The 24,842-nt window shown below is 39.9% G+C and overlaps 3 protein-coding genes across 7 annotated transcripts; 2 read left to right on the top strand and 1 right to left on the bottom strand.

Annotated features, from left to right (window-relative positions):
• Window positions 1–818: 818 nt before the first annotated feature.
• incenp (inner centromere protein) lies at window positions 819–14,861 on the top strand. 3 transcript variants are annotated; one of them, XM_080303880.1, is made up of 20 exons: window positions 819–1,108; window positions 3,884–3,984; window positions 4,075–4,185; window positions 4,276–4,907; window positions 4,995–5,043; window positions 5,759–5,862; window positions 5,961–5,997; window positions 6,151–6,238; window positions 6,330–6,470; window positions 6,786–6,803; window positions 7,671–7,780; window positions 7,857–7,977; window positions 8,076–8,183; window positions 8,293–8,432; window positions 9,167–9,287; window positions 10,265–10,363; window positions 11,925–11,960; window positions 12,180–12,242; window positions 12,330–12,486; window positions 14,467–14,861. In XM_080303880.1, the coding sequence occupies exons 2-20, from the start codon at window positions 3,884–3,886 to the stop codon at window positions 14,637–14,639; spliced, it is 2,409 nt and encodes an 802-aa protein (XP_080160006.1). In that variant the 5' UTR covers window positions 819–1,108; the 3' UTR covers window positions 14,640–14,861. The 3 variants fall into 3 exon arrangements, with proteins under 3 accessions (XP_080160006.1, XP_026031510.1, XP_026031511.1); XM_026175725.2 differs by having other exon boundaries at window positions 3,839–3,984; XM_026175726.2 differs by lacking the exon at window positions 6,786–6,803 and having other exon boundaries at window positions 3,839–3,984.
• Window positions 14,862–16,051: 1,190 nt separating this feature from the next.
• On the top strand, window positions 16,052–19,770 carry fth1b (ferritin, heavy polypeptide 1b). Of its 2 annotated transcripts, none has more exons than XM_026175722.2 (5): window positions 16,052–16,211; window positions 17,284–17,387; window positions 17,509–17,655; window positions 17,876–18,001; window positions 18,095–19,770. In XM_026175722.2, the coding sequence occupies exons 1-5, from the start codon at window positions 16,148–16,150 to the stop codon at window positions 18,251–18,253; spliced, it is 600 nt and encodes a 199-aa protein (XP_026031507.1). In that variant the 5' UTR covers window positions 16,052–16,147; the 3' UTR covers window positions 18,254–19,770. The 2 variants fall into 2 exon arrangements, with proteins under 2 accessions (XP_026031507.1, XP_026031509.1); XM_026175724.2 differs by lacking the exon at window positions 16,052–16,211 and adding an exon at window positions 16,253–16,849.
• On the bottom strand, window positions 19,314–24,656 carry best1 (bestrophin 1). Of its 2 annotated transcripts, XM_080303884.1 has the most exons (10): window positions 24,518–24,655; window positions 24,089–24,376; window positions 23,193–23,287; window positions 22,879–23,112; window positions 22,514–22,668; window positions 22,354–22,431; window positions 21,949–22,101; window positions 21,520–21,600; window positions 21,282–21,433; window positions 19,314–21,185 (listed from the first exon to the last, which is right to left on the bottom strand). In XM_080303884.1, the coding sequence occupies exons 2-10, from the start codon at window positions 24,238–24,240 to the stop codon at window positions 20,120–20,122; spliced, it is 2,166 nt and encodes a 721-aa protein (XP_080160010.1). In that variant the 5' UTR covers window positions 24,241–24,376; window positions 24,518–24,655; the 3' UTR covers window positions 19,314–20,119. The 2 variants fall into 2 exon arrangements, with proteins under 2 accessions (XP_080160010.1, XP_080160009.1); XM_080303883.1 differs by having other exon boundaries at window positions 19,314–21,433; window positions 24,518–24,656.
• Window positions 24,657–24,842: the final 186 nt, after the last annotated feature.

Below are 24,842 nucleotides of genomic sequence, written 5' to 3'. Positions count from 1 at the left end.
AAAAGACTAATTTAGGGAGTAAGTTTTAGTGAACTATGTTAATTTGCCTGACACTAAGCACATCCACACTTTTTAATGGTGACTGTTAGATGATTAGAGTTGTAGTTAGATATGCCATGCAAAAAAGCAAAACACTAAACAACTTACAATAATTAAAATGCATTATAGACTTTTATTTATGACTGGAAGGATGAGGGCACAAGAGTATATACACAATGCATTTCTGTTTACTTTGACTTACAGACTACCACGACCTTTGTAAGATTCATGACTTCAAGCATCCTGTAGCTTTGCTTCCTGACAGGAGAAAACTATTTCAGTCTGCAGGGGGGAAAAAATCCAGAGGAAGGTCATCACTGTTTACTTGAAATACAATTGTGTCGTCTTCTTGATTTAGGCACACTAGAGTGCTTGTGTTGTGTGTGCTTGCGACCCTCTACCCTTTAATCGTCAAATCCCCTGTGGTAAACTATTATATAATCCAACACCATCTAGAGTCTTAGGTTTTTCTGATAATGAGCACATCCACACTTTCCATCCAGATGTTTACTAATAAGAGCCAGCCGAACTCTAAACCCACAGTTTCCAAGCGTGATTTTAAATAATAAAAAGAAAAAAGAACGAAACAAAGAATAAAATACATTTTTCTAAACTGGTCCACTTTGGTTATATTGCACTGTCATTCCTGCATGTTTGAGTGCTGGAGGGGCGGACCACGACAGATCTCCGATTGGTCCATTTAAATCTGGGCAGCGCAGTAACTCCGCCTTGAACGTCTGCTCGGGTTCGCACGATTTGAGTTCTCGTGTCACGAATTTCGGCACTCCGCCTCATCCCCAGCTATTCTGACCGGGGTGAGCTCCGCCCATCCAAATATTCCAATCCACAAATCGAACGCCTCCCGGGGACACAGCGCTTCATGATTGGCTGGAGAGGTTTGAACAAGTTATAAACGGTTTCAGCGGGACAGTTTGTAGGGTCGCTGTTGTCTTCTTGGATATTCATTAAAGTGGGAAGCTCCTCGTTTTAGCAAATTTGTCTTTTACGCAAGTATACAATTGATGTAGCTTTTTAAAAGAACGAGCCGTCAGAAAAGTGAACATCAAAGGTAAATATTTTGACATTATAGACAATGTTAGCTAAGGTCATCAACGTTAGCTGGCAAACGTGGTACTTTTAGGACACGGCAGAGCAGCTATCAGTAAAACGCGATAAAGATGTGTTATATTATGCGGATGTGTCTTAAAATTACTGTTGCAACAGTCTTACAGTAGTATTTAAAATAATATGCGTGCACTGTCTTAAGTGTCTTGTGTTAGCTAACCTAGCTTGTTCATTTGAAAACGTTGTTAATTTTGTTCACTTCAATACATTATTCAGTGCTTTTGGAATATTTAGCTCATGTAATGATGCTATTTTTATGGTATCTCAACATGCCAGGTTTGCAATAAGATATTAAAAACAAATCTCTTGGTCGACAACACTGTTAAATACCCACCGACCTTAATTGTCATATAGTGTAGTCGCGGAAGTGGAAAACTGCACTGTTCAAGTTTAGTATACTGTAACGATGGTTAAGTGTTATTGTACATGTTGGTTATCTTTGCACACTGTTGTTGTTCTTTTAAGATTCATGTTTGGTTGTGCTGCAGGAAGTAGGGAGGGTGGTGTGGAGGAAGGGGAGGGGGGGACCTGGGTTCTGTGTTGTGTGGGTGCCAGGCTGAAGAGAGGTGTAGCACGAGTGCGCTCTCCCCTGAGTTAGCAACCCGCTTGCTTATGTGGCGAATAAACGGACAAACTGAGACCCAACCGTCTGGTTCTTGTGAACGTTACAATACGTTATCAGGAAATCCCACACATTAGTTAGTCTAATATTACTTGTATTCTTTGCACAGCTGTCCAAAGGTTAAAGTCTTATTGTAAAACGTTTTATTCTATAAAACAGTTTTTTAACAGGAACGATAGATAGATAGATAGATATTGGTTATTGAGATGAAAAAATGGTTAGTGCGTTAATCCTTTTAAAGGAACTCCGGGGTTTCTTTTTAAGCACATTTGGTTCGGATATTACCCGTGTAATACTTACATTCAGTGGCCACTTTGTTAGGTACATCTTGCTAGTACTGGGATGGACCCACGTTTGCCCCCAGAGCTGCCTTAATTTTTTTTATAGCATAGATTCAACAAGATGCTGTAAACATTGCTGAGAGAGCTTGGTCCACACTGACTTCAAAGCATAACACAGGTGCTGCAGATCCATGATGTGAATTTCCTCTTCAGCAACATCATTAAGATGCTCTACAGGTTTGAGATCTGTTGCTTGTTTGGCCGTTTGAGTGCAGTGAACTCACTCTCATGTGCAAGAAACAAGTTTAAGATGAATTTAGCTTTGTGACCACTGTCAGAAGAGGAGTACACTGTGACCTTAAAAGCATGGAAATTGTAAGCAACTGGTAACGGGGTGAAGTGTGGCGAGAAAATATCCCCCATATCCTCACCAGCCTGAACCATCAATGGATTTGTGCTTCCAAGTTGTTTTCACAAGATTCTGACTGTATCATCCAAATGTTGCAGCAGAAATTGTTGACTTATCTGATCAGGCAATGGTTTTCCAGTCTTCTTTTGTCCACTTGTGGTGATCCAGTGGAAAGTGTCACCTCTGTTTCCTCTTTGTAACTGACAGGAATGGCCCCCTGTAGTCTTCTGATGTTGTACGGCATCTGCTTTAACACTGAATGAGTTGGGCATTGAGAATTTTTTTTTCTTTTTTTTTTTTGGTTTGTTTTTATTTTTTTTTTTTCCCATGTCGTAATTGTAATGAGTGTTTATTTGAGTTACCTTTGCCTTCCCATCACCTTGAACTAGTCTGGCTAGCCTCTTCTAACCTCTGGCATCAACAAGGCATTGTCACCTAGAGACCTGCCACTCACTAGATAATTTCTCTTTTTCAGGCTATTCTGTTCTTCTTTCTATGTTAGGAGATCTCAGTAGATCTGCAGTTTATTGAAATACTCAGACCAGCCATTTTTCACCGATTGACATTTATTATAATATTGGTGCATTTTATTTATTGGTGTGTCATATAAAGGAATTAAATATGTCGTCCTAAAACTGATTTAAAAAAATCAAAACAAAAACACTACAAACAAGAACAAAGAAAAGAAATGCAAAAAATATTGAGACAATGAGAAGGATTTAAAAAAAACCAAACATTGCTGCATATGAAACATTTTTAATAAGCTATTTTGAAAAGGACATTTCAAACGCTGATGGTGCCCCATTCAATGAACTAAGTAGATTCCCCAGCTGCATTAGGGCTTCATAAGTCCTTGAATAAGGTGATTTAATGCTTTAAAGGGTATGGGTAAAATTTTAAGATTAGTAATTATTTTCTCAGCTAAACTGTAGCTGATGCTCCGTGTGGGGCTGCTTGAAACTAAGGTGACTCTTAACAGCTGATCCATAATCTTGGAGAGGGGAGAAGGGGCTCCACTGCAAGGGAAAAAGAAAGCAAGATCATAGCAAAAACTAAAGGTTTTCAATTTCCCCCCCAGTTCAAAACTGGTGTTTGGGAGGTGACTGTACATAAGCATGATTTGGAAAAATTGCATTTTCCTCTCTTTGATAATAATGTACTGAAGCTTCAGTACATTACATTTTTCCCCCATATCAATTTAACCTCACTTAAAGAAAAGACATATTTTTAGGAGAGCCCTGCTGATTTTGGCACTAAAAAAGATAAAAATGAGTCTTTTTTTTTTTTTTTTTTTTAATACCCCTGTAAATTGGGTCTTAACTATTCTTGTGATCTCAGAACTGTTGGCTTTTTGTGCCTCAGGTCGTCACCATGAACCCTGTACTATCAGTGCTATCCCTCACGCAGATGTTAGGTGGCAAAGCACAAGACATCATCGATGAAATCGATAATGTCCACATGGTTTGGCTTGAGGAGATACAACAAGAAGCCAATCGCATGTTCTCAAGGTAGGCTATAAATATGTTCTTCTATGTAGCTCTACTCTATAGATGTGTTTAATTTTTCTCTAATGGAGTGCTTTCTTTTCTTTGTTTCAGAGATTTTAATGCTGAACCAGAGTTGATGCCAAAAACGCCGTCACAGAAGAAAAACAGTCGCAGGAAGCGTGTGTCTTTGGGTCGCCAAGAAGAAAATCAAGGAAAGCAAAGGTTTGTTTTATCAGTTCCTGGTTTTAGTGAAGGCAGTCTGAAGCGTGCTGTACCTTTTTTGTAACTCTTACGTTATCCTTTCCTGCTTAGATACTCAAAGGGAAGGCGCAGTAACCTTCGTGGCTCTTCTGTTAAATCACTGCAATTCACTGCTAAAGAGGATCCCATTTCTGAGGTCTCCACCTCTGACACCAGCAGCACTGGACAGTCCAAACGCACCACTCGCAGAAACAAACAGACAAAGCCTGAGGTGGTAGATGATGAGAGCCAGTCACCTCATGACAGCGATAAAGCTGAAGAAGTGCAAAACAAAACGCAGATGCTGGAGGAGGAGGAGGAGGAGGAGGTGGTGGTTGAAAATAAGGAGGTGAATGATGCTAAAGTCAAACCAAATGACACAGTTGGCAACGCCACACCTCCTGAGTCTCTTAAGATTCCCTTACCTGAAGCCGTTGTCAGCATCTCTCATGCAGACCGCTTGTCTGCTGAGCTTGCAAAAGAGCCTGAGCCCTCTCCTCGTACAGCTGCTAAGATTGCAATAGCTGAATCTGCTCAAACCTCAAGGCGAAGCTCTGTGCAGTGCTCCCTGAAGCTACGTCACTCTCTGGCTGGCCTGCGGCACAGTATGACTCAGGAATCTGTCCGCCGTGCCTCGCGCCGCTCCATGCTTAAGAGGAAAGCTACTCGTGCGGGTAACTCCACATGTAGCACCAAAGTTAGTGGTAAGAAAAGGACTAGTTTGCTTATAATTACTTAATTTCCCAATTATTAAAGGGCTGTTTGAAATGTTTGACTTTTTATTATTGTAGATGACTCTTGCGTGGAGGAGGAGGAAATGGAGAGGGAAAACCAGGAAGTGTGAGTGTTATTTTAAAAAAAGGATATGGGAATCGTAATGATATGGTTTTGTAACAGAGCTTTAAAAAAAAAAAAGTTCTGAATGGTCTTCTTGAATCTACTGATCCTTAAACTAAATCTTTACCCAAAGCCAATAAGCACGAAACCTAGGAGTGATGAGGGTGGTAGACATCTCATTGTCACGTTCTGTGATCAACAGATGCCTTCATGAATGTAAATGCAAAAAGTTGGTACAAGATGCAAACTACAAATTATGCTCAAGAACAGGAAGCCCACATTAGACTTTGCCAGAAATCATCTAAATGAGCTGGCTCAGGTCTGGAAAGAAATTCTTTGTACAAGTAGAAACAAGATAAACTTGTACCAGAATGATGAGAAGTAGAAAGTATGGAGAAAGAGGGAAACCAAACTGAAGCATACCATATTATCTGTCAGACATGGTGGAGGTAGTGTTATCTCATGGGCCTAATGTCTGCCAGTGGAACCAGGTCATTTTTTGATGTGTTTATTGATGAAGTAGCAGGATGAACTGTGACATGTACAGGGCTGTGCTCAGACTCAGCCTAATGCTGCAAAACTAAAAGTGAAAACTAAAAAGCTGTAATTCCCAAGCAGTCAAAGTAAAATCTTTGTTAAACCCCCTGCATTAAAGCTGAAAGTCTGCACTTCAATCACATCTTATTCGTTTTTAAAAATCCACTGTGGTTGTGTACAGAGCAACAACACGTCTCGTGCGCATCACTCGTTCCGTGGCTGCAAACTCACCCAAACTGGCGCCCCCATCATTGTTTATCAGTGAGATGACTCCTAACCGAGCAAGTATGGAAACTATTAACAAATACAATATATATTTTTTTTAAGTCTAAATGTCATTTCATTTGAGACTTATTTGCACTGAAAACATTGTTTTCTTTCAGATGTCACTGAGAAGCTGAATTTGCTGCCAGTTCGGAGGTGGGTGCTATATGACTGCTGTGATAAAGAGCACATTTACAGGAAAAACTAAATGAATTGTGTTTTTATTTATTTCTACCTGTGTTGTGTGGGGTTTTTTTTGTTTGTTTGTTTTTGTTTGTTTTTTATTAATTAATTTTTTTTTTTTTAAAGGTCAAGTCGCAGCACTAAGCGTAAAGCACCTGATACTATAGATGAAAGTCCGACAAAGAGGTGCTCTCCTCCCAAGAAAAGTCAAAGTGTAAGAAGCTCTTAATATGGTTGATGGACATTTTCATGTTTTAAGTGGATTTCTTAAGGTTTGACACTTTCTGTTTGCTCTGGATGAACAGGCAATCAAACCCCACATGAAGTCTTTTCTGCACACCGTCCAAAAGAATCAGATGCTGATGATGACTCCGAATTCAGTCGGCCGGACCGCAGTGATCAAGTCCTTCATCAAACACAACACTCCTCTGAGGATTGATCCTAAGGTAGGCTTCACACGCTGCAAGGTAGCATTATTTAATATGTACCAGCTTCTCTCCACATGCTCGGTATAGTCAGTGTTGCAGTGAATTTAAAGTTGCATTCAGTCACTTTTAATCTGACTAATGTGAAAAGGTCCTTTCATCAGTGAGTATCCCATAAACCTAAATCTTGTATGTATTTGAGAAACTTATGGGAGCTTAAAATGTGGGGGGACAAATAAAAACAAAAAAACACACTTCATAAATGTTGTGGGTCATATTTGTGGTCTGGTATGAATTATGCGGACCTTATTTGGATGTGCTTTCTCCTCTCCTCAGTTCAACACTAGCATAGTGGTAAGTGTAATGTCAAACATCGAAGCACTTTGTTTTTGGGCATTGCTGGTGTTTAATATTCCCGTTGTGTGACTTGATTAAACTTGTACTCATTTAGCACTTTCCCCATCCAAGCCTCTTTCCCACTGGCATGACATTTGGGTGTTTTAAATAAAAAGTCAAGTACTAAATGTAAAGGTGGACTCTGCGCTGCACTTTCTATGGGCATGAGATCGACCTGCATGTAAACAACCTGAAGCTTATCAAATGCATTTGTTTCACAGCGGCCGTGTGTGGAAGGGGCTGCTCTGTAAACATTTCATCAGCCTGATCTCACGGATCACTAATGGTCTTTGTTTGTCATGTTGTAAGCTAACAGAAATCAAATCACTTTAAATAGCTTTGGTAATCTCAGTGTTGTCTTTGAGACATTATTTCATCATAAAGTAGAAATCCATCTTAACCTAAGCTTTTTATTTATTTTCTTTTGAATGTGATTGACCTGTTTGTGGATTAAGATAAAACTGGGGAAGTATATCGCACAGTTACTTTTGGGATTTGTACAGTGCTGTGTTTGTGCACTTGGTGGTTTTTCCCTCATGGCCTTCTTAATGCATAGTTTCCTTATTCTAATCTGCACATTTGATTTAACTGAACCTTTTAGAGACCATGAAACTGGCATTTTGGATGGATTTTTGCTTTATTTTTGTAGGGGGCCTTCTCCCCCCCCCCCCCCCCCCCCTTTTTTTTTTTTTTTATTTTTTTTAATTTTATGATTGTTTGCCACCTTTTCACCTTACAGCATCTTGATCATATTTCTTTGTGACAGGATGAGGTTTTTATTTGAAAATCTACTTAATTTGTAACCTCTTTGTTCTATATTCTCAGACAAAAGAGCGTAACAAACTTGAAGCACTTAAAAAGAAGCAGGAGCAAGAGGAGGAAAGGATGAGGAAAATGGAAGAGGATAAGAAGAGGAAACAGGAGGAACTTAAAAGGTTAACCATGCACATATTTCAGAATCAAAGGCACAACTTAAATTTCTTTTAATTAACTTCTAACATCGTCTTCTAGGAAGAGGGATGAGAGGTTAAGAAGAGTCGTTGAGGCCAAAGTAAAAGAGGAGCAGAGGGAGGAAGAGAAGAAGAAGAAGATTGAGCAAAAAATGGCTCAGCTTGATGAGAAAAATGATAAGGTATGCAACAGCTCTGTTGGGCCTGAATCTGTATATTCCGCTTTAAAAGAAACCAACTCACATTTGCTCGGTCTTTCCCATTCTACACATTCATGCAGCGCGTGGCGGAGGAGAAGGCCAAGAAGAAAGCGGCCCTGAAGCGTCAAGAGGAGCTAGAGCAGAAGAGGAAAATGGAAGAGGAGGCCAGAAAGAAGAAGATTCAGCAGGTTATTTGCTTTTTGTGGAGTATTGGCACTACAGCTCTTGTGCAGAGGGTTAAAGGCACTATATTTTCTTATACTGCATGCATGTTTGTTTGTTTGTTTGTTAAATCAGGAGGAAGAAAAGCGACAGCAAGAGTTGCTGGCCAAGAAGAAAGCTGAGGAAGAGGCTCGTAAAGCTCTCGAGCTGAAGAGGGAGCAAGAACGCGAGAGGGAAAGGGAGCTGGAGAGGGAACGGCAAGCTGCTGCGGAAAGGTCATATGATGATTTCAATACTTCTCACAGTATACAGGAATGCAGAAGAATAATATGTGGTCCTGATTAAACAAGAGCATATATTAGTACTGTTAGGTTTTGATTGGCTTTTCTAAGAATCCACTAACTGTAACGGTTTTTTCCTCTTAAACTGAAAATGTATCCCCAAAAAAAGAAAGGACCGGGGTCTTTTCTCTTGTTTGGCTATACAACCAGTCTGCTCCATATTATAAATGACCCCGCTGCCAATTTAAGGACACCTGTTACTTGGGCTTATCAGATAAAATATATCCACAGTTGTTAACATTAACAGTCACCGTTACAAATATAACTCCAGATGTTTAGCTTAAAAGGCTATTGTTAACTTTAGTGCTAAGAGCTGTGGTGGCTCTGATATCATCCTGCTGCACTGGAAACTTTTTGCTCTGCAAAGTAGGACTTAAACAATGTGAATTTCAAATGATTAATAAATTTCTCACTTTCCAAACATCCATAAATTGTCCTTTATTACTCTCTGTCCCTCACAGATGGAAACAGTTAACAGGAAACTGTGATCAGTGATGTGGAGGAGTAGTGTATATACAAAACACCATACCTAACATACCTAAAGTGTTAATTACCTGAAATGACAAACAAAAAAGATTGTTAAAGCCTGTAAGAAAAGGATGTGATTTCACTCCAGGTTTTGTTTTTGGATTTTGTTTTTAAAGTTGATGTGATGTTTGTGCTTGCAGACAGCGAGTGGAGAAAGAAAAAGCTCTTGCTCTGCAGCGTGAAGTTGAGAGAGCAGCGAGAGAGAAAGAGATGAGGGAACTCGAGGAGAAAAGGAAGGCACTCGAGGAAAAAAGAAAACTGGTAAGAAACGGAATTTTAAACAAAACTTGATGTTTGAGCACTCGCAATAGTTACTCCTAATAAGAGAAATAAAAAGTGAGTGGAATTCCCCATGTTTGGGCTTGATATTTAAAAACAAAAAATAGAACTTGATTCAGATGATTAGGAAACATGGGTGTGAATACCCTGAAATTAAAGATGTGAGTCTGTGCGTTGTTGTTGTTGTTATTATTATTATTATTAATAATAATAATAATAATAATAATAATAATAATAATAATAATAATAATAATAATAATAATAATAATAATAATAATAATAATAATAATAATAATAATATTAGCAGCATTATTAAATAAAAGGACTAGATGTTACAATCCCTGATGATGCATATTACAAGCACAATTTTAATTGGCCCAAACTATAAGGTATTGGTCCTAATGTGAACCTGTGGTGGTGTTTGTTTTTTCTCTGTGGTGTATGTACCAATATGTGTTATTGCTGGGTGCTTTCCCAGCAAAGAAATGTGATGCAGCATCACAGTTCACTTGTCAGTGGCTTCAGTATTTCAGCTCATTTTTGTATGTGGCAGAGAAAATTACTTCAGGTACTTTCAATTTAGCAGAGCAAAGGAAATCAGATTTACTTCAATGTTTAGTCCTAAAGTACTGAACGGTGAAAGTGCACACACATAATCAGTGTGGCAGAAACATGCAAGTCTGTGGCTTTCTTGCATTTGATGTCATGGTCAGTGAGGTATGTAAAGACTGCAGCAGGTTCTCCACTGTCTATGCTAGAGCTTCTCGTTCACGGTGTTTGATGGGGATCCACTTCAGCAGATGTTAATTAGCAGGACTCTTTCAGGAAATGACTCGGAAAGTTTTCTCTTCTCATAAAAACTCAACACGTGGTAATCTCATTAACTTAATGTATGAGGACGTCTGTCAGCAGCTGTTTGTGACTGCAGCTGCTCAGCTGTCTGGTTTTTCTTCCACTAGGAGGAGCAGCAAAGGCTGGCAGCAAAAGAGAAAGCTGCTAAAGAGCTGGAAGCTGCTAAGCAGAGGGACGCTGCTGCTCAAGAGGCTGCTAAAACACAGGTACAGCAAAACCTTCAGTTCATCGAGACATCTTAACATGGGTACAAACTAGGGCTGCTCAATTAATTGAATTTTAATCACGATTACGATCTGGGCTTTCAACGATCATTAAAAATGACAGAGCCGATTATTAGCCCCTCCCTAATTTATCCGCGACACCTTAAAGGCCGGTCTGTGAAAATATTGTCGGGCATAAACCGGTCCGTGGCGCAAAAAAGGTTGGAGACCGCTGATTAAGAGGACCCGGGGGAAGCTCGGAAAGCTAAGCAGAAGTTATTTGGAGAGGAGAGTGACTGCTGTTGGTTGAAAAGAGAGGTAAAAAAAAAAAAACTTCAGTGGTGTTGCACACTATTTTATATTATTTTCTAAAGTCATTGTTAACCCTTTAAATCCGGTCAGAGTGCTCCGTTTTGTGTAACTATTTTTAAATCCCTGTAGAACCCGAACCGAGTAAGCTAGCTCAATAATTTGTTTTGCATATGAAACCGGAGGAGTTGTACTTACATCTTATGCCATCAGCTTGTCCTCGGTCACGGTTTTGTTCCACATAAAGCTTTGCAAAAATTGCATAAAAAGCGCTTGCAGGAACAAAAACATAATATTCCAGAAACAGGCTTTGCCGATCCGATCAGCTGTTCGTAACACTTCCCACAGTGAAACAGACGTCAGCGCAAACATCGCATGTCCGCCATTTCCTGCCCGAAACCGGAAGTGACGTCATTTTCGCGGAAAATGTAGTTTTTTACTTGTAGGCCTTAAAAGCCTATACTGGTCATGTTTAACTTTTCTGAATAGTTTCTGGGATGCTTAGAACTCAAATTGCACTGCTGGAAATAGTTTATTTTGATGCACCTGCTGTTTTCTTTGCAAATTTGCATCATAGGATTGTTTTTTTTGTTTTTCCTGCAGTATATAAAAATTGGTGTATCTCCAAAATAAAACTATGAAGATACTCAAACTAAATTTCCTGTTGTTGTAAACTATTTTTTGCAACTTTTTTGTATTTAAAGTTTTGAGGGATAAACCTCTTAAATTTCTCCAAGTAGAAATATATGTAAAAAAACAAAAACGATATAAATTTTTTTGTAGTTTATTGCACTTTTTTGCAATTAATGTAGTTACTATGGACTTAATGCATACATATTATTAAAATATGGGCTATAACAGTTATTTAGCAACTTGAAATGCTCCCACAAATGGCACTACAACATGTAAAAAAAATAATATAAGCTCTGGCGGACTTGGTTCTATAGTAGGTCTTAAAGGGTTAAATAAATATCGTCAAATAATCGCGATCTCAATTTCAGTGAAAATAATCGTGATTATCATTTTTGCCATAATCGAGCAGCCCTAGTACAAACTGGGGAGCAAACCCAAACTACAGAAATATTTCCTGTGTTTCTATGCGTTCTGTTATTTGAGATCATATAGTCAACAAAAATATTTCAAATGAAACCGCTTTTAAGGGTGGTTTTTTTTTTTTTTTTTTTTTTTTGTTTGTTTGTTTGTTTTTTCCCTAAACCTTATTAAATTTCCTTCTCCCTCTCCCCATGCAATACAGACTGCTGCTAACCTAAATGTGACTGTGGATATTGAGGTAATAACAATAGATATTATACTTTTTACATTGGATTATATTCATTATACCATGTCTCTTCATCTGAAGCCTTAAGCATGTGAAAATGATTACGTGTGTGTCCATGACAAAGGTAATAGATTAGCATTTAATTTAGTTTCTCAGTAGCAAACATTTATAATAAATGTTTCAAAGGGTGTAAATTAATGTGTAATTTCCCAATTTTCTTGAACTGTTCAGCGCTCAGTAATGAGCACACCTGTAGGAAAAGGTGGTGATCTCAACGTGACTGTTGATATTGAGGTATGTGATTGTTTTTATGTATTTTTAACACACGTATATTTATTCTAAACAAAGACTAAATTATTTTTTTCCCTCCTCTTTCTGCAGCACTCCTCGCCACAGTCATATGCCATCACGCCAAAGGGTGGAGATAAACCTTTGATTTTGTCCAAAAATTCAGAAGACTATGGGATGGACCAAAACAGTGATGACTCTACTGATGACGAGTCTGCACCAAGGAAGCCTATTCCATCCTGGGCAGAAGGTATTTAATGATCTCTTAACTCTTCAGTATACCTGAAGTGCTTATGTGTTACACGTTAATCCAGCTCAGTTATAATTGATTGTCTCAAATTGTTACGGTGGATTCATACTAAGCTCAAAATTCACCATGGAGTCCTACTACTGCTACTACACAGCTCCAGTCAAAGAAATATTGTAACCTCCATGATCTAACTCTAACTCTAACTCTAACTCTAACTCTAACTCTAACTCTAACTCTAACTCTAACTCTAACTCTAACTCTAACTCTAACTCTAACTCTAACTCTAACTCTAACTCTAACTCTAACTCTAACTCTAACTCTAACTCTAACTCTAACTCTAACTCTAACTCTAACTCTAACTCTAACTCTAACTCTAACTCTAACTCTAACTCTAACTCTAACTCTAACTCTAACTCTAACTCTAACTCTAACTCTAACTCTGTCACCAAGCCTGAATTTGTTTGCCTCAGGAAGACTGAGAATTTTTTTTTTTTTTTTTTTTTCTCCACCATGTTTGGGGTTTTCTTTCTTTCCCCCCTAAATTTAGGCTGAAACTCTGAGCCTAAATTTAGGGAATTGCTGGTGAAATGAAATGGCCCAGCACCATGATGGTTTTTTTTAAGACCCTGCTTTGAAAATCTGAGACAAGTTGAGGTGCCCGAGATTCACAGAATTTAGAAAGCCACTATTTTGTGATGTATATCAGGGCTCTAGAGTGCGACCAATTTGGTCGCAAATGCGACCAAATTTTTCAGTGGTGCGACTAAAAAAAAAAAAAAAAAAAAAGTAAAAAGTATTTGGTTGCACCTGTGCGACCAACTGTTCGGGTAGCAAAAAAATAATAAAATTCTGCAACCTTCCCTGTGGTCAGCAACAGACACACATTATGCCCCTATCGTGGACTAAACCAATCAGAGATAGTAAGGGGCGGGACCTCTCTGATTGGCTGTGGTCCAGTTGAAAGTGCAGGTGGAAGAGAGAGGTGAGTAGCTTGAATAAAGCGATATCGATTCATTAAATCCTGAATCGACTTTTAAATATAACTGAGTTTTTTTTTTCCCTGGCAAAACAATTTCAACAACAACCAAACAGCAAATGAGAGCAGGTACACGGATTCCACACAAAGACGTAACACAGACCCGACGCATCAGAATCAGCTTTGTCTTTCTCGGCTTTCTCAGCCGACGGCCCGCAGACGGACACGCTGTCGGAGCTCGGCGATTCTGCGTCGGGTCCGCTCTGTGTTTGCGCTGATTCTGAGCTGCAAAAGAAGCAGCAAACTGTGCTTCACATTTGATCAATGTCGTCATGAATTTTGCTTCTCTCTCGCTCTCTCTCTGTACTTTCAGTTTCCCGTCTCCAATCTGTTTTCTGTATTATTCATTCGCTTATTACCCACCAGTCTACCGTTGTTTACAGCGCTGTCGGCTGTGTGCCGGTACGCCTAACTTTTTAAAGTTACGCCCATGGCAAAAAGTTAGTCTACAGCCCTGTATATTGTTATTGGGATATGAGATTTTGGCCATACCTGCACATGTGCAATGTGAACATTTACAGTGGTTAAGATTGTATAGTTTGGCCACCAGAGGGCACTCTGTAACGTCCATGTTTTCATGTGTTCTGCACCCTGAACAGCCAGCTGGTCCAAGCATTTCATTCCCAGTTGGGCAGAGCACAAACGATTAAATGGACAACTGATTACTTGATCACAAATATAACTTCATTTCCTGACTGAACTTGAAATGTAATGGCTCCCTTGATATTAGCACACTTTAACTTGGGATGAAGAATCCTAGGTATGACACTACAGGAAACTTGAACCATGATAAGATATTTCAGACATTTGTATCACAGTTCTGGTCTCTACGTCACAATTTTACACCCCTACCAAACTGAGCTAAACCCACATGTGTTTGTGGATATTGCATGCTATTTAAAGCCCCTAAACAGACCTGTTTGTGTTCTCTCTCTCTCTTCCAGGTCCCAATCTGCAGCAGATAATAATGAAGCAATACTTCAACCCTCCTGATTTGGACTCTTTCTTTGGAGCAATCGAGTCACCACGACTAGAAAACATCTTTTACAAGAGCAAGCCCAGATATTTTAAACGTACCAGCTCTGCAGTGTGGCACTCGCCTCCAGCTGGAAAGTAACATCTGTACACTCATACAGATGTATTAAACTGCTGTATAGTTAAAATTCTGAAAATCTGTTTCAAATAAAGTCATTTTTTTTGTTTTTCTGAATATTCTTTTTAAATGTATGTTTGTGTTTCACATCTTTGTCTCAGTAGGTTTTTGTATCTGTGGTTTGTTTAGCTTTTAGAAATGTAATTGTTTTGTTTTGGCTTGTAAATTAAAAGCAGGTTAACTGAATAACAATGGTGATGGTTGTTTTTGCTGGACATTAAAGCAGAATCTCTTTTATAATATTTATGGTTGTTTTCTTCAATCTGGTATGTCAAACTTTCTCTATTAGAGGTATGTGCTGTAAAAGGATTTTGTCACTCAGCAGTTGTCATGACTTTTAGTTCAAAATGCAGCACTGTGTTGAAAGCTGGTTGTAAAGCTTAAAGCTCAGGGAAATCCTCTGCTAAGAAGTCTGTGTGTTCCAGAATAGCTACTTAATAGTTTTGGCACCACGGCTGGGGAAAATTTTTAAATTTGGTGCGTTTATTTCACTAAAGTAAGGTTTAGCTTGACTTAAGTTACATCGATCTAGATCACACATGCAGCCTCTCAGTTATAGACTTTGTAATTGGTTTAAAATCTGGGTTTTTAATTTCGTTTAGTTTCAGGCTACAACCGAGAATTCTCTGCATTTATTATTATAAAGTTCAGATGCTCTTTATTCGGGTTTACTGATCCCTAAAATGGGTGTCAGACAGGTCTTGAGCCCAGTATTGGACCCACTGGACAGCTTTGGTAAATGTAAAGGAAGGCCTACATTTTGGACTTTTTGTCTTTGTAGCTCCTGATAAAGAACAGTAGCTATAAACTTGAATGCTTTTAAATGTTTATTTCTTAGAATTTAAGCCTAAAGAGTCATGCTGACAGATTTCATTTATTTACTACAAAAGCAATTTTCTTCATCGCGTAGAAAAAACAGACGTCCTGTTGCAATTGCATTTCTTTTTCTTATATTAACATTACAAGAATGAACTGTAAATAAATGTTTTTATCCTGAGAGAGAGCGGGGAGATTCTGTAAAATTAGACTGACATCTCTGTCAGACAGCATAATAAAAGAAATCGAAATTAAAAGGCGGCATTAAATATGTACCAGTTTCCATTGTAGTGTTTTACCTTTGGTCTACGGAATACGCAATGCATGAAAGACAAGACAGGTCCCAAGATCTACAAGATTTACTTGTTTTTGTTATGAATATTTTCATAGTTTGAATCTTCAGTGTTTAATTTTTGGGGAATGTGTCAGTCTTTAATTTAAACATAAAAAAAAACAATGCACAATGATTAAACATAATTTCAGACTAATGCAGCCGCTGGCACACTGGTTTGTGTGCTGTCCACATAGCCACAAAAGCTTTTAATTTTAACGTGTCCATTCCGCACCTTTAACGGCTAACGTCAACAGCGTTGCAGTCACCTAAGTGCGTTTGCGCGTCGGCAAAACGGCGAGTTAAGTCCTTAGTTGGAAATTTAATGTCGCAAGCAAGCGCAACTATCAGCGATAAGTTTAGCGAAACGTGTGAAATCGTCGAAGAAGGTTGGTTTATATAACCGCTTCCTCCGCAGCTGGGTTTAAATGTGCAACCTGTCCTGTTGTTTGTGAGATCAGCTGACTAAGATTTGGTTGCTAGCAGCGATTAGCTGCGCTGAATATATTTGGCAACGCAACTGTTGTTCAGTTAGCGTGGGCTTCGATGCCTGCAAGGTGCACGAAGCTTAAATTTTGATATAATTTAGCCACCAAGTTGGCCTTATTCATGCCACTGCCATAACCTAACGTTCCTCATAGCTGTTAAGCCAGCCTCCGCTTGGGTCACGCAAGCAACCAGCGTTGTTTTTCATGTATTTATACTAAGCATTACGGTAGTGTAAGAAATACCTTAACGATAAAAGCGCTTCTGGGGAATTGGGATATATATATACTCCCTTCAAACTTAGTGACTTGCGTGTAACGAGATCGATTAAGAGTTTTAATATTTCAATTCAACACCAGACTGTTATTGTGCGGGAGACACCGAGAGGCAGCTTTTATGTTAAAAGCAGCACTTACCGTAATGCTTAGTATACGCAGGTACACCACGGCCAACAAGAACAACAAATAAAACAACGCGGGTGGTAGCCCGTTATTTGGCAGTAGCTGCAGGCTTGAACGCTGTGGTTTCTTTGCGTGTGCAGGTAAACAATGTTTGTGTCTCGTCTTATCACAAGTTCAGTGTCACGAAACACGGATTCTGTATTAACTAGGTGCAAATTTAAGACAGAAGTTGTCTGCTACTTTACTATTAACTTTGACCAACAGCTGCTCTGGTGTTTGCCTTTTTTAGTCCCAAGGTCATTTGTCTGGATTAATGTGAATACAGATGACGTTGTAGTGTCCACTCGATTATTTATATGTAGGGACATTTTTCAGATGTTTTAAAAGTAGTTGTGTTTAGTTTGATGCAGGCAAACAAACACGTGAAGTGTAAATTCTCAGTGTCTCAGTATTGATGGCTAGATACTTTTTTAAAATGCAACATACTGCAATTAACTGCCTGAATAATCTGCTTCTCCAGTTATGAACAGCCTTACATTTGATCAGCATTTAGTTATTGTTATGATCTTTCCAGAAATGACTTCTCAGATCCGTCAAAACTTCCACCATGACTGCGAGGCTGCCATTAATAGACAGATAAACCTGGAGCTGTATGCCTCTTATGTTTATCTCTCTATGGTAAGAAATGTTTCTGAGTCAGTGGTGTTATGTATCACAGCCCTGTGTTATTTCAAAGGCATTAAAAAGAGTGTTTTAATCTTTTTGTTTGTTTATTTTTGTTTACTCTCCTGACTTTTAGGCATATTATTTTGAAAGGGATGATAAATGCTTGCCAAATTTTGCAAAGTTTTTTCACAATCAGTCCAAAGAAGAGGTTGTGCATGCAGAGAAGCTGATGACCTTCCAGAACAAGCGGGGAGGCAAAATATTTCTGCAAGACATCAGGGTATGTAAGGATATTTTCGCTAATGAGTTAAAAAAAAAAAAAAAGCCAAATTCATGTCTTTTTATATTAAAAAACAAAACAGTCTTTTTATTCATCAAGGCTTTACAATGTTTTTTAATTATAAAAATGGATGGACTGCAGTGCTTCAGGTTGCTTTAATATGAATAATTTTACATGAATCTGATCGGTGCTGAATCTTCTTGAAATATTAATGCGTTAGAAACCGGATAGAGATGAGTGGGGGAGTGGCGTGGAGGCCTTGGAGTGTGCCCTGCAGCTGGAGAAAAATGTAAACCAATCCCTGCTGGACCTGCAGAAAATGGCCACTGAACACAATGACCCTCATGTAAGAAGCAGGCGTGGAGGATGTACAGTCTCCGCTGTTCGGATATGACTATCTAGTAAGATGCAGCATATTGTCTTTTTCCGTCCCCCGCAGATGTGCGACTTCATAGAAACACATTTTCTGGACGAGCAGGTAAAATCCATCAAACAGCTCGCAGACTGGACCTCAAACCTACGCCGGATGGGAGCCCCTCAGAGCGGCATGGCTGAGTACCTCTTTGACAAACACACCATGGCTGAAGAGGGCAGTTAAATTGAGGCACATGTGATCATGGGTAATTCTGCTGCATGTCTGCCAAATACAGTATATACTGCATATGTTATAAAAGAATGCTGCTTTATTTGTGTTCATTAGCTGTTAGCAGAGGCTGTAGCGCAGACTGGAGTTGTGTAACCCTCACCTCATACTACGTGTAGTGTGTAAAAAAAAAAAAAAAAAAAAGACTAAGCAGGCCTTTAAATCATGCTAGTTATGCATTCAGGTTTCCTTACATGTCAGGTTTAGGAAGATTGGACCGTGGCACTGAAACGTTTTAGGCTGCAATAATTTAAATTACATGCATTGAAAAATTGTTAATCAACCTTTTTTGTTTGAGAATTTAAAAAGCAAAGAGAAATTCTGCTTTGTTATCTGTTATACCAGTGGTGTTTAAAATTTTGTGACTGTAAAGTAAGGTAAAGGCACTTTGGACAGAGTTGGACCTACCATGTGTGTCATCACTTCATTAGCTCTTATTTAGCACTTAAGTCCAACCATCTTGGTGCATTTTTTGGCTTTTCAAGCTCCTCTTCAGGTAGTGTGGCACCATGTTGGCATTAAGCTACACCTCCCAAAAATTACACACTCAGGCTGAGGTATTTTGTCCAGCTGAAGCCCCAGGCTTCTGTGTACTGATAAAGCTACCACGGTATTATTCGCAATAAGGTTTTTCTGGCCTATTCAGTTATTTTATTCTTTTTCTTTTTTTCACAGAATATTTCTCATAGTTTAACCACCATCCACACATAAAAGCCAAGAACCATGTTTATAGACCACTCCAATATATTCTTGTTACAATATGTAACAATACTAAAACACTGGTTAATTTAATTATATTTATTATTTTATAGCGTGTGTGTGTGTGTGTGTGTGTGTGTGTTGTTTTCCATTTGTCTTTATTTTAAGAAACCTTTGGTTACTAGCACAACTCTAGTTCTCTGAAAACTGAGCTCTGTATCTCACTGTGAGACGCCTTCTGCTTTGTCCAATCAATGAAACTCCACTTTCACTACATCTGACTTAAACAGACGAGCCACCTCAAGAGCATGATGTAGGGCAGTGCGATGAGATAGCTCAGAAAGCTGAAATTGCAGCTAAATGCACTTTTAATGGTGGAAAAAGCCACTTACCCATCTATCAAATCCTGAAGGAAGCATACTTGAAACAGAACACTGATAGTTCACAGCTAAGAATACAATTCCCTATCTCTCAAATATACACCATTTTTTAACATGCCAGGTCCATTGGAGCAGACAAGCTAGCTCTACCATCCATAATTATGAATAACATTGTACATTTTTGTCATTTTTTTAATGTCTCATAAAATCTTTCAGCTTGTTTTATTTTTGACAGTTAAATAAACATTAACATGCATAAGCAGTGAGACCTGTGAAAATGTTTTCTCATTGTATTTTATTTGGACTGATTGCTTCCTTCTGCAGATGTTAAGTCAAATTGTAGATTCAGTATGCTTGTAAAATAAAACAATAAAGTTGTAATGTACAAATAAATTAAAGTTTTTCATTTTATTTGGAAAAAAACTTTAATAGTGTCAAAAGAAGAATAATATATAATATTTATTAATAAAGACACTGATGCAAAGACTACCACAGATGAAGAATATACACATTTTGGCTGCCACTGATGAAACTGGAAAGTATTTTTCCATAATGCACTGAGGGTCAAATCTCATAAGGTCCTTTTTTAAAAAATATTACAAGTAGGTTAATTCTTCTGTGAGAGTTCATTGGAAAGTAAATAATTTTTAGTGGCTCCAGCTGATACAGTCCAGTGCCTGTTTTTGTGAGATATTTGGCACATGTGCTTAAAAAAAAAAACAGTGAGTCACACCTTCTTTTCTTAGTCCTGCTCCCTCCCTCCTGCTGCCTTGTTCACCCCACCATCCACCAGAACGCCCAGCAGGTCTCCTTCGGCGAGTGAGATTCCTGAATCGTTGGGCGAGTTTTGCTGATTGGTTTCTTGCTGCGATGGCGCTGAAGTGGAAACTGTGTTCATGTTATTGCTCAACCCACCGTTGGTGCCCCCGTTGCTTGCCCTCATGTTGCCGCTGAAGTTCCCATGGTTACTAAAATTACCGTGACCTGTGCCGTTGCAAAGACTTCCCGTCGTGCCTGCGCTGTTGGTGCTTGTTACATTAATGCTGCTAGAGCTGCTGTTGGGATTACCGGGATTTGCTGCCGTTGTGCGAGAGGGCGGAGTGAACGAGAACACCCTTTCTCCTCCGCCTCCCGCAGCCCGGCCACTTGCTGGTCCAGGCTGAATGTCAGCAGATGGTAGGGTGTCCAGGGTGAGGCGAGGAGGGGGAGGGCGGCGAGATAGCAGGCCGTGTCCCAGTCTGAGTTTAGATATTGGGCAGAGTTCAGGTGGAGGGTCGGGGAAGGAGAAGGTAGGTGCACTCTGCGTATCCCCATCCTCACTCAGCCAGGGGAAAGCAGAGGATGGCGGAGGGGGGATGTGGTTAGGGGTGTCGGGAGGCAGCATCTGGGAGCCCACAGTTGGAGGGGCTAGAGAACTGCAGCTGTGATCCAAGTCATTTTGGGTTCTCCTAGCAGGTCGAGGACGGGGCACCGCAGGAGGAATGCAGTGAATTGGGGTTTGTGGGCAGCTATAGAAACCTGGTCTTTCGTACAAGGGTGTGGTGGAAAAGGCGTAGTCAGGATCTCCCTCCTGGCAGGCTTGACCTTGAGTCAAAGGTGCCTCTGTGTGCAAGTAAAGGGGAAAGCGGCTTAGTGGAGCTCCAGGGCGACGGCGGAGAAGTGACACCCGGGAGGAGCGAGGGAAGTTTGGGGAGTGGACACCGAGAAGACGACCAAGCCCTCCAAGCAGAGGAGTGGAGTAGTTGGCTTCCTCATTTTCTTTGATCTGCTCCAGATTGGACTGGAACTCCATCTCCTCCTTAGGAACACTGAAGACCAAACAGAAGGTTTGACATATGTTCAGCAAGTTTATTAAGAAGAAAGAAAAAGAAAGAAAGAAAGAAAGAAAGAAAGAATCATTAAACCTGATATCCAGCGCTGAGCCCATGAAGGAGGGTTTGCGGTGTTCAGCGCTGGCAGTAGTGTAGGGCGGCTGAGGTTCCGACTCATTCCAGTACATATCCCTCTCAACCAGAGGCAGGCTATCGTACATCTCATCCACAGATAACAATGAGACCTGGGACACAGTGAAAACCACATTGACTCAAACAATACACTCGCTGTCTAGGATCAGTTAGCAAATAGTTTGGTTTAGATTCACACCTGCAAATTGCGGTCCACAAGCCAGTTGGTTTCAAAATCATCATCATCTTCACCGAATGGATTTATGAGTTGTTCAGCCACCTGAGACCAAAACAAACACACTACCTCAATGAAACTCAGTGGACAAATTAACAAGTCAAAGTCAGCAATCAGCATAATCCAGAGTTTAGATGTTAGTAATCCTCCTTTTTAGTTCTTGTTTATATTTATTTTTTCAACACAAGTGGTTATTTCATTTGTTGACCAGCTGTTTTTGTCAAAGTTGGGGATGTTTCATCTGTTCAATTAAAGAAAAATGTTTTCCAAGTCTTGTTCTGCACATCTTTAGTGCTCAATGGGATGAACTGTCCAGTAGCAAATTCCTTTCTTTTTGTGGCGGAAGGCCTCAACTTTAAGAACCACAGACATGATCAATCAGTGGTCCCTCACCTTCAGCCATCCAACATAGAAGAAAAACTGCAACAGGGTAAAAATAGGGAGGTAGAAATCCATTTCATGACCAGGGTATCCCTGAGTTGGATCCAAGAACTGACGACCGATCAGACACGCTAGGAAGAAGCTGTAGACTGCAACTGTTGCCACCTAATTAAAAAAAAAAGTCAGAGCATTAACTGATTATATGCCTTTAATTAGGATTGTTTTACACCATCCTAGAGAAACAGTTTATCTTGAGTTATGGCTTTTATTGCCGATCAAATGCATCTGGATTAGGGAGGGTTAACGATTTAAGGTATATGATGATTATTGCAAGAAAACCATTATATTTTTAGTACCTAATATTACTGCTATCGGCTACTTTTTGGTTTCAGTGCTGAATGCAATATAAACAAAAACCTGAGTATAGACAAGAGGCAGGCTGATCCAGTCATAGCCGTACAGCTTCATACACTTCGCCCGTAAGCTATTCAACTCCTAAACAGAAAACAGTAAAAGTCATGCAAAACCAGAAAATATTTGCAGGCTGTGAGGCTTTGGTTTGCACACGGGCACCTACAGTGAGGAGAGCAGTGAGCGCCACGTCGTTGTTGATGCGACCCTCAGTCCGTGCTCTCAGAGCCAGGCTGACAAACCACATGCAGGGCACCCAGAACTTATTATGAGGGGAGGGCAAATCCTCCAAGTGCCTCAGCTCTTCTGATGTCATCAAACCTGAGATGGAAAAACACAACGTGTTGATGAAAGCAGCCAAAAGGTGCGTGTTCCTGCACGCATAGTCCTGGTGAACAGCCAGAGCTCGCCTCATAATCTTCTCATCAGTTCAGCCACATGAGAAGAAGACATTGGGTCTGAATGCTGTGCAGCTTCTGCACAGCATGCTATGTTTTAAAGAGGCAAGACTAATAACAGCAAACGACCCACCTGCCTGCACCAAATGCTCCATGGTTGGAAACCTCTTGTAGACTGCTGTGCTGACGGAGCGGTAGATGAGCACACCAGAGAGGTTGGCGTACCTCATAAGTGTCCTGCGGGTCAGCCGGGATGTTTCGTCAGCTCCTCGAACGTGACCTCCGACTAATGCTGCCAAACGGTCTGGCCAGGGTACATTCTCAAACTGTCCCCACCAACGGGACACGACCAAAGTCACATAGAAACCTGGTTAAGATAAATGAAGTGAAACTTTCAGTGATGCCCTCCTGACTTAAAAGGGTTAGGGTTAGTGAGCCACAACTCACCCAACACAAATGACACAGGGATGAGCTCTGCGTAGCGGTCGCAGTATATCGACAACTTTTCAAACAGCCTCTTCTGATCATCGTTTAACACAAACCTGGTGAGGGAAATATCAAAAGCACTGACGCGAGCTCTGTTAAAACAGCAAAGTGACTCTTTTACTTGCCAAAGTCAGAAGGGTTGTTACTTTTGTTAATACCTGCCTTGTGAAATACATCTCGCAGAACACTTAAAGCTATTTTAAGAGCTGTAAAAGGGGTCACAGATGCCGTTATGTAGCAGGGTGCTACTCAAACAGACACGCAAACATCTACTCATAATAAGAATGAACTTTTGAGATGTTTGTGAATTTTCATTTTTGTAGATAACACTGAATGGCACAATAAAAAGGAGAGGAAAGCATGTACAGTGATTTATTACACCATCTGTGATAAAAACAAGAAAACAAAACATCTGACCACTAAATCTAAACTCTTTGTTCAGGAATGTAAGTTAATAATAATAATGTGCTTTACAATATTTTTCTTTCTGCTTAACAACAACAATCATATTTTAGCAATACAAATATCACTTTGTTTAAAGAGCCATAAACCATTACAGAAACTGATTTTAGTTATTACCAATACTGTTAAATATAGAGCATAAGGGACATAAACCTTACATTGGAGTGGTAGTCTAATTAATTTATGAGTGCTAGTTTTTTTTGTTTGTTTGTTTGTTTTTTTGAAGCTTTAAAGTAAAATTACATTTAAAGTTAATTATGTTCCTAATCCAACTGAGGCCTAAAAGATGACTCATAATTCCCAGTTTTGGGACCAAAACAGTTAACTCTCTCTTAAAAACAGAAAAATGTCATTATGAGAGCAAAACTCGTGCTGCTGTAATGTGACTTTCCTACCTGTAAACAACACTGAAGAAGTAGTAGAGCAGAGTGAAGATGATAAGCTCCCTGTAGAGCAGTTTGTAGATGCTGCCCTTCCATCGCAGGAGAAGGTGAAAAAAGGTCCCCAAACCCGCATCAGCAACTCGGCGGGAGTACGTCACTGTCATCGCTGCTGCTGCTTGTTGGCCAACGTGCTGGCTGACTGTGGCCTGACATGAAGGAAACCAGCGTGGTGTTGTCCTCCGTGCTTCGTCTGAGCTCAGGTTCGGCGATCAGCCCCTTAAGACCAGTGTGGTGACAGATCTGAAAGGACAGAGAGGTAAACCAAGCAGCTCAGATGGGTTGATTTGTGGTCCTCATTTAATCTGATTGGAAAAAGACACCTTGAAATGTGATGCGATTCGGATTTCAAGGTTGTGAGAGAGGTGATATGCGCAGACTTACTTAAAGAAAACGAAAATGGCCATCATGCTCTCTGCGGTTCAAGATGTGCGGTGGCAGCGTTCAGGGATAATGTTGGAGAAAGCAAAGCAGGAAAGAAAAAGCGAGCGAGGGCCTCCTACACCTCCGGTCACTTGATGTGTTAATCTGTTTCTCCAACAAAGCTGCATTGTGAGGCCAGCTCCTGTTAATCTGAGCAAATCTGAGGGCAGCAGAGAACCCACACTGCCACAAATAGGCTGGTTACGAGTATAAATGCTGAGTGTGTGGGTTTAGGTTAGAAATATGACTCTGTGAACCAAATCTCAGCCTGCTTCGACTTTTTGTA

The sequence above is a fragment of the Astatotilapia calliptera genome, chromosome 7 (assembly GCF_964374335.1).
Source record: "Astatotilapia calliptera chromosome 7, fAstCal68.1, whole genome shotgun sequence".
NCBI classification, from domain to species: domain Eukaryota; kingdom Metazoa; phylum Chordata; class Actinopteri; order Cichliformes; family Cichlidae; genus Astatotilapia; species Astatotilapia calliptera.
The sequence above is the reverse complement of the archived record's forward strand: the minus strand, read 5'-3'. Positions and strand labels throughout refer to the sequence as shown.

Excerpts from the sequence above, each read along its gene's own strand:
- incenp (XM_026175725.2), top strand. The coding sequence starts at position 3,848 with ATGAACCCTGTACTATCAGTGCTATCCCTCACGCAGATGTTAGGTGGC. Across the intron at positions 8,184-8,292 it reads GAAAGAAGAAGATTCAGCAG|GAGGAAGAAAAGCGACAGCA; the intron begins GTTATTTGCTTT and ends TTGTTAAATCAG. Across the intron at positions 10,364-11,924 it reads AAGAGGCTGCTAAAACACAG|ACTGCTGCTAACCTAAATGT; the intron begins GTACAGCAAAAC and ends CATGCAATACAG.
- fth1b (XM_026175722.2), top strand. The coding sequence starts at position 16,148 with ATGTCGCAAGCAAGCGCAACTATCAGCGATAAGTTTAGCGAAACGTGT. Across the intron at positions 17,656-17,875 it reads TATTTCTGCAAGACATCAGG|AAACCGGATAGAGATGAGTG; the intron begins GTATGTAAGGAT and ends TTAATGCGTTAG. Across the intron at positions 18,002-18,094 it reads CTGAACACAATGACCCTCAT|ATGTGCGACTTCATAGAAAC; the intron begins GTAAGAAGCAGG and ends CGTCCCCCGCAG.
- best1 (XM_080303883.1), bottom strand. The coding sequence starts at position 24,240 with ATGACAGTGACGTACTCCCGCCGAGTTGCTGATGCGGGTTTGGGGACC. Across the intron at positions 23,113-23,192 it reads CCCTGTGTCATTTGTGTTGG|GTTTCTATGTGACTTTGGTC; the intron begins GTGAGTTGTGGC and ends TATCTTAACCAG. Across the intron at positions 22,669-22,878 it reads GGAGCATTTGGTGCAGGCAG|GTTTGATGACATCAGAAGAG; the intron begins GTGGGTCGTTTG and ends TTTCCATCTCAG.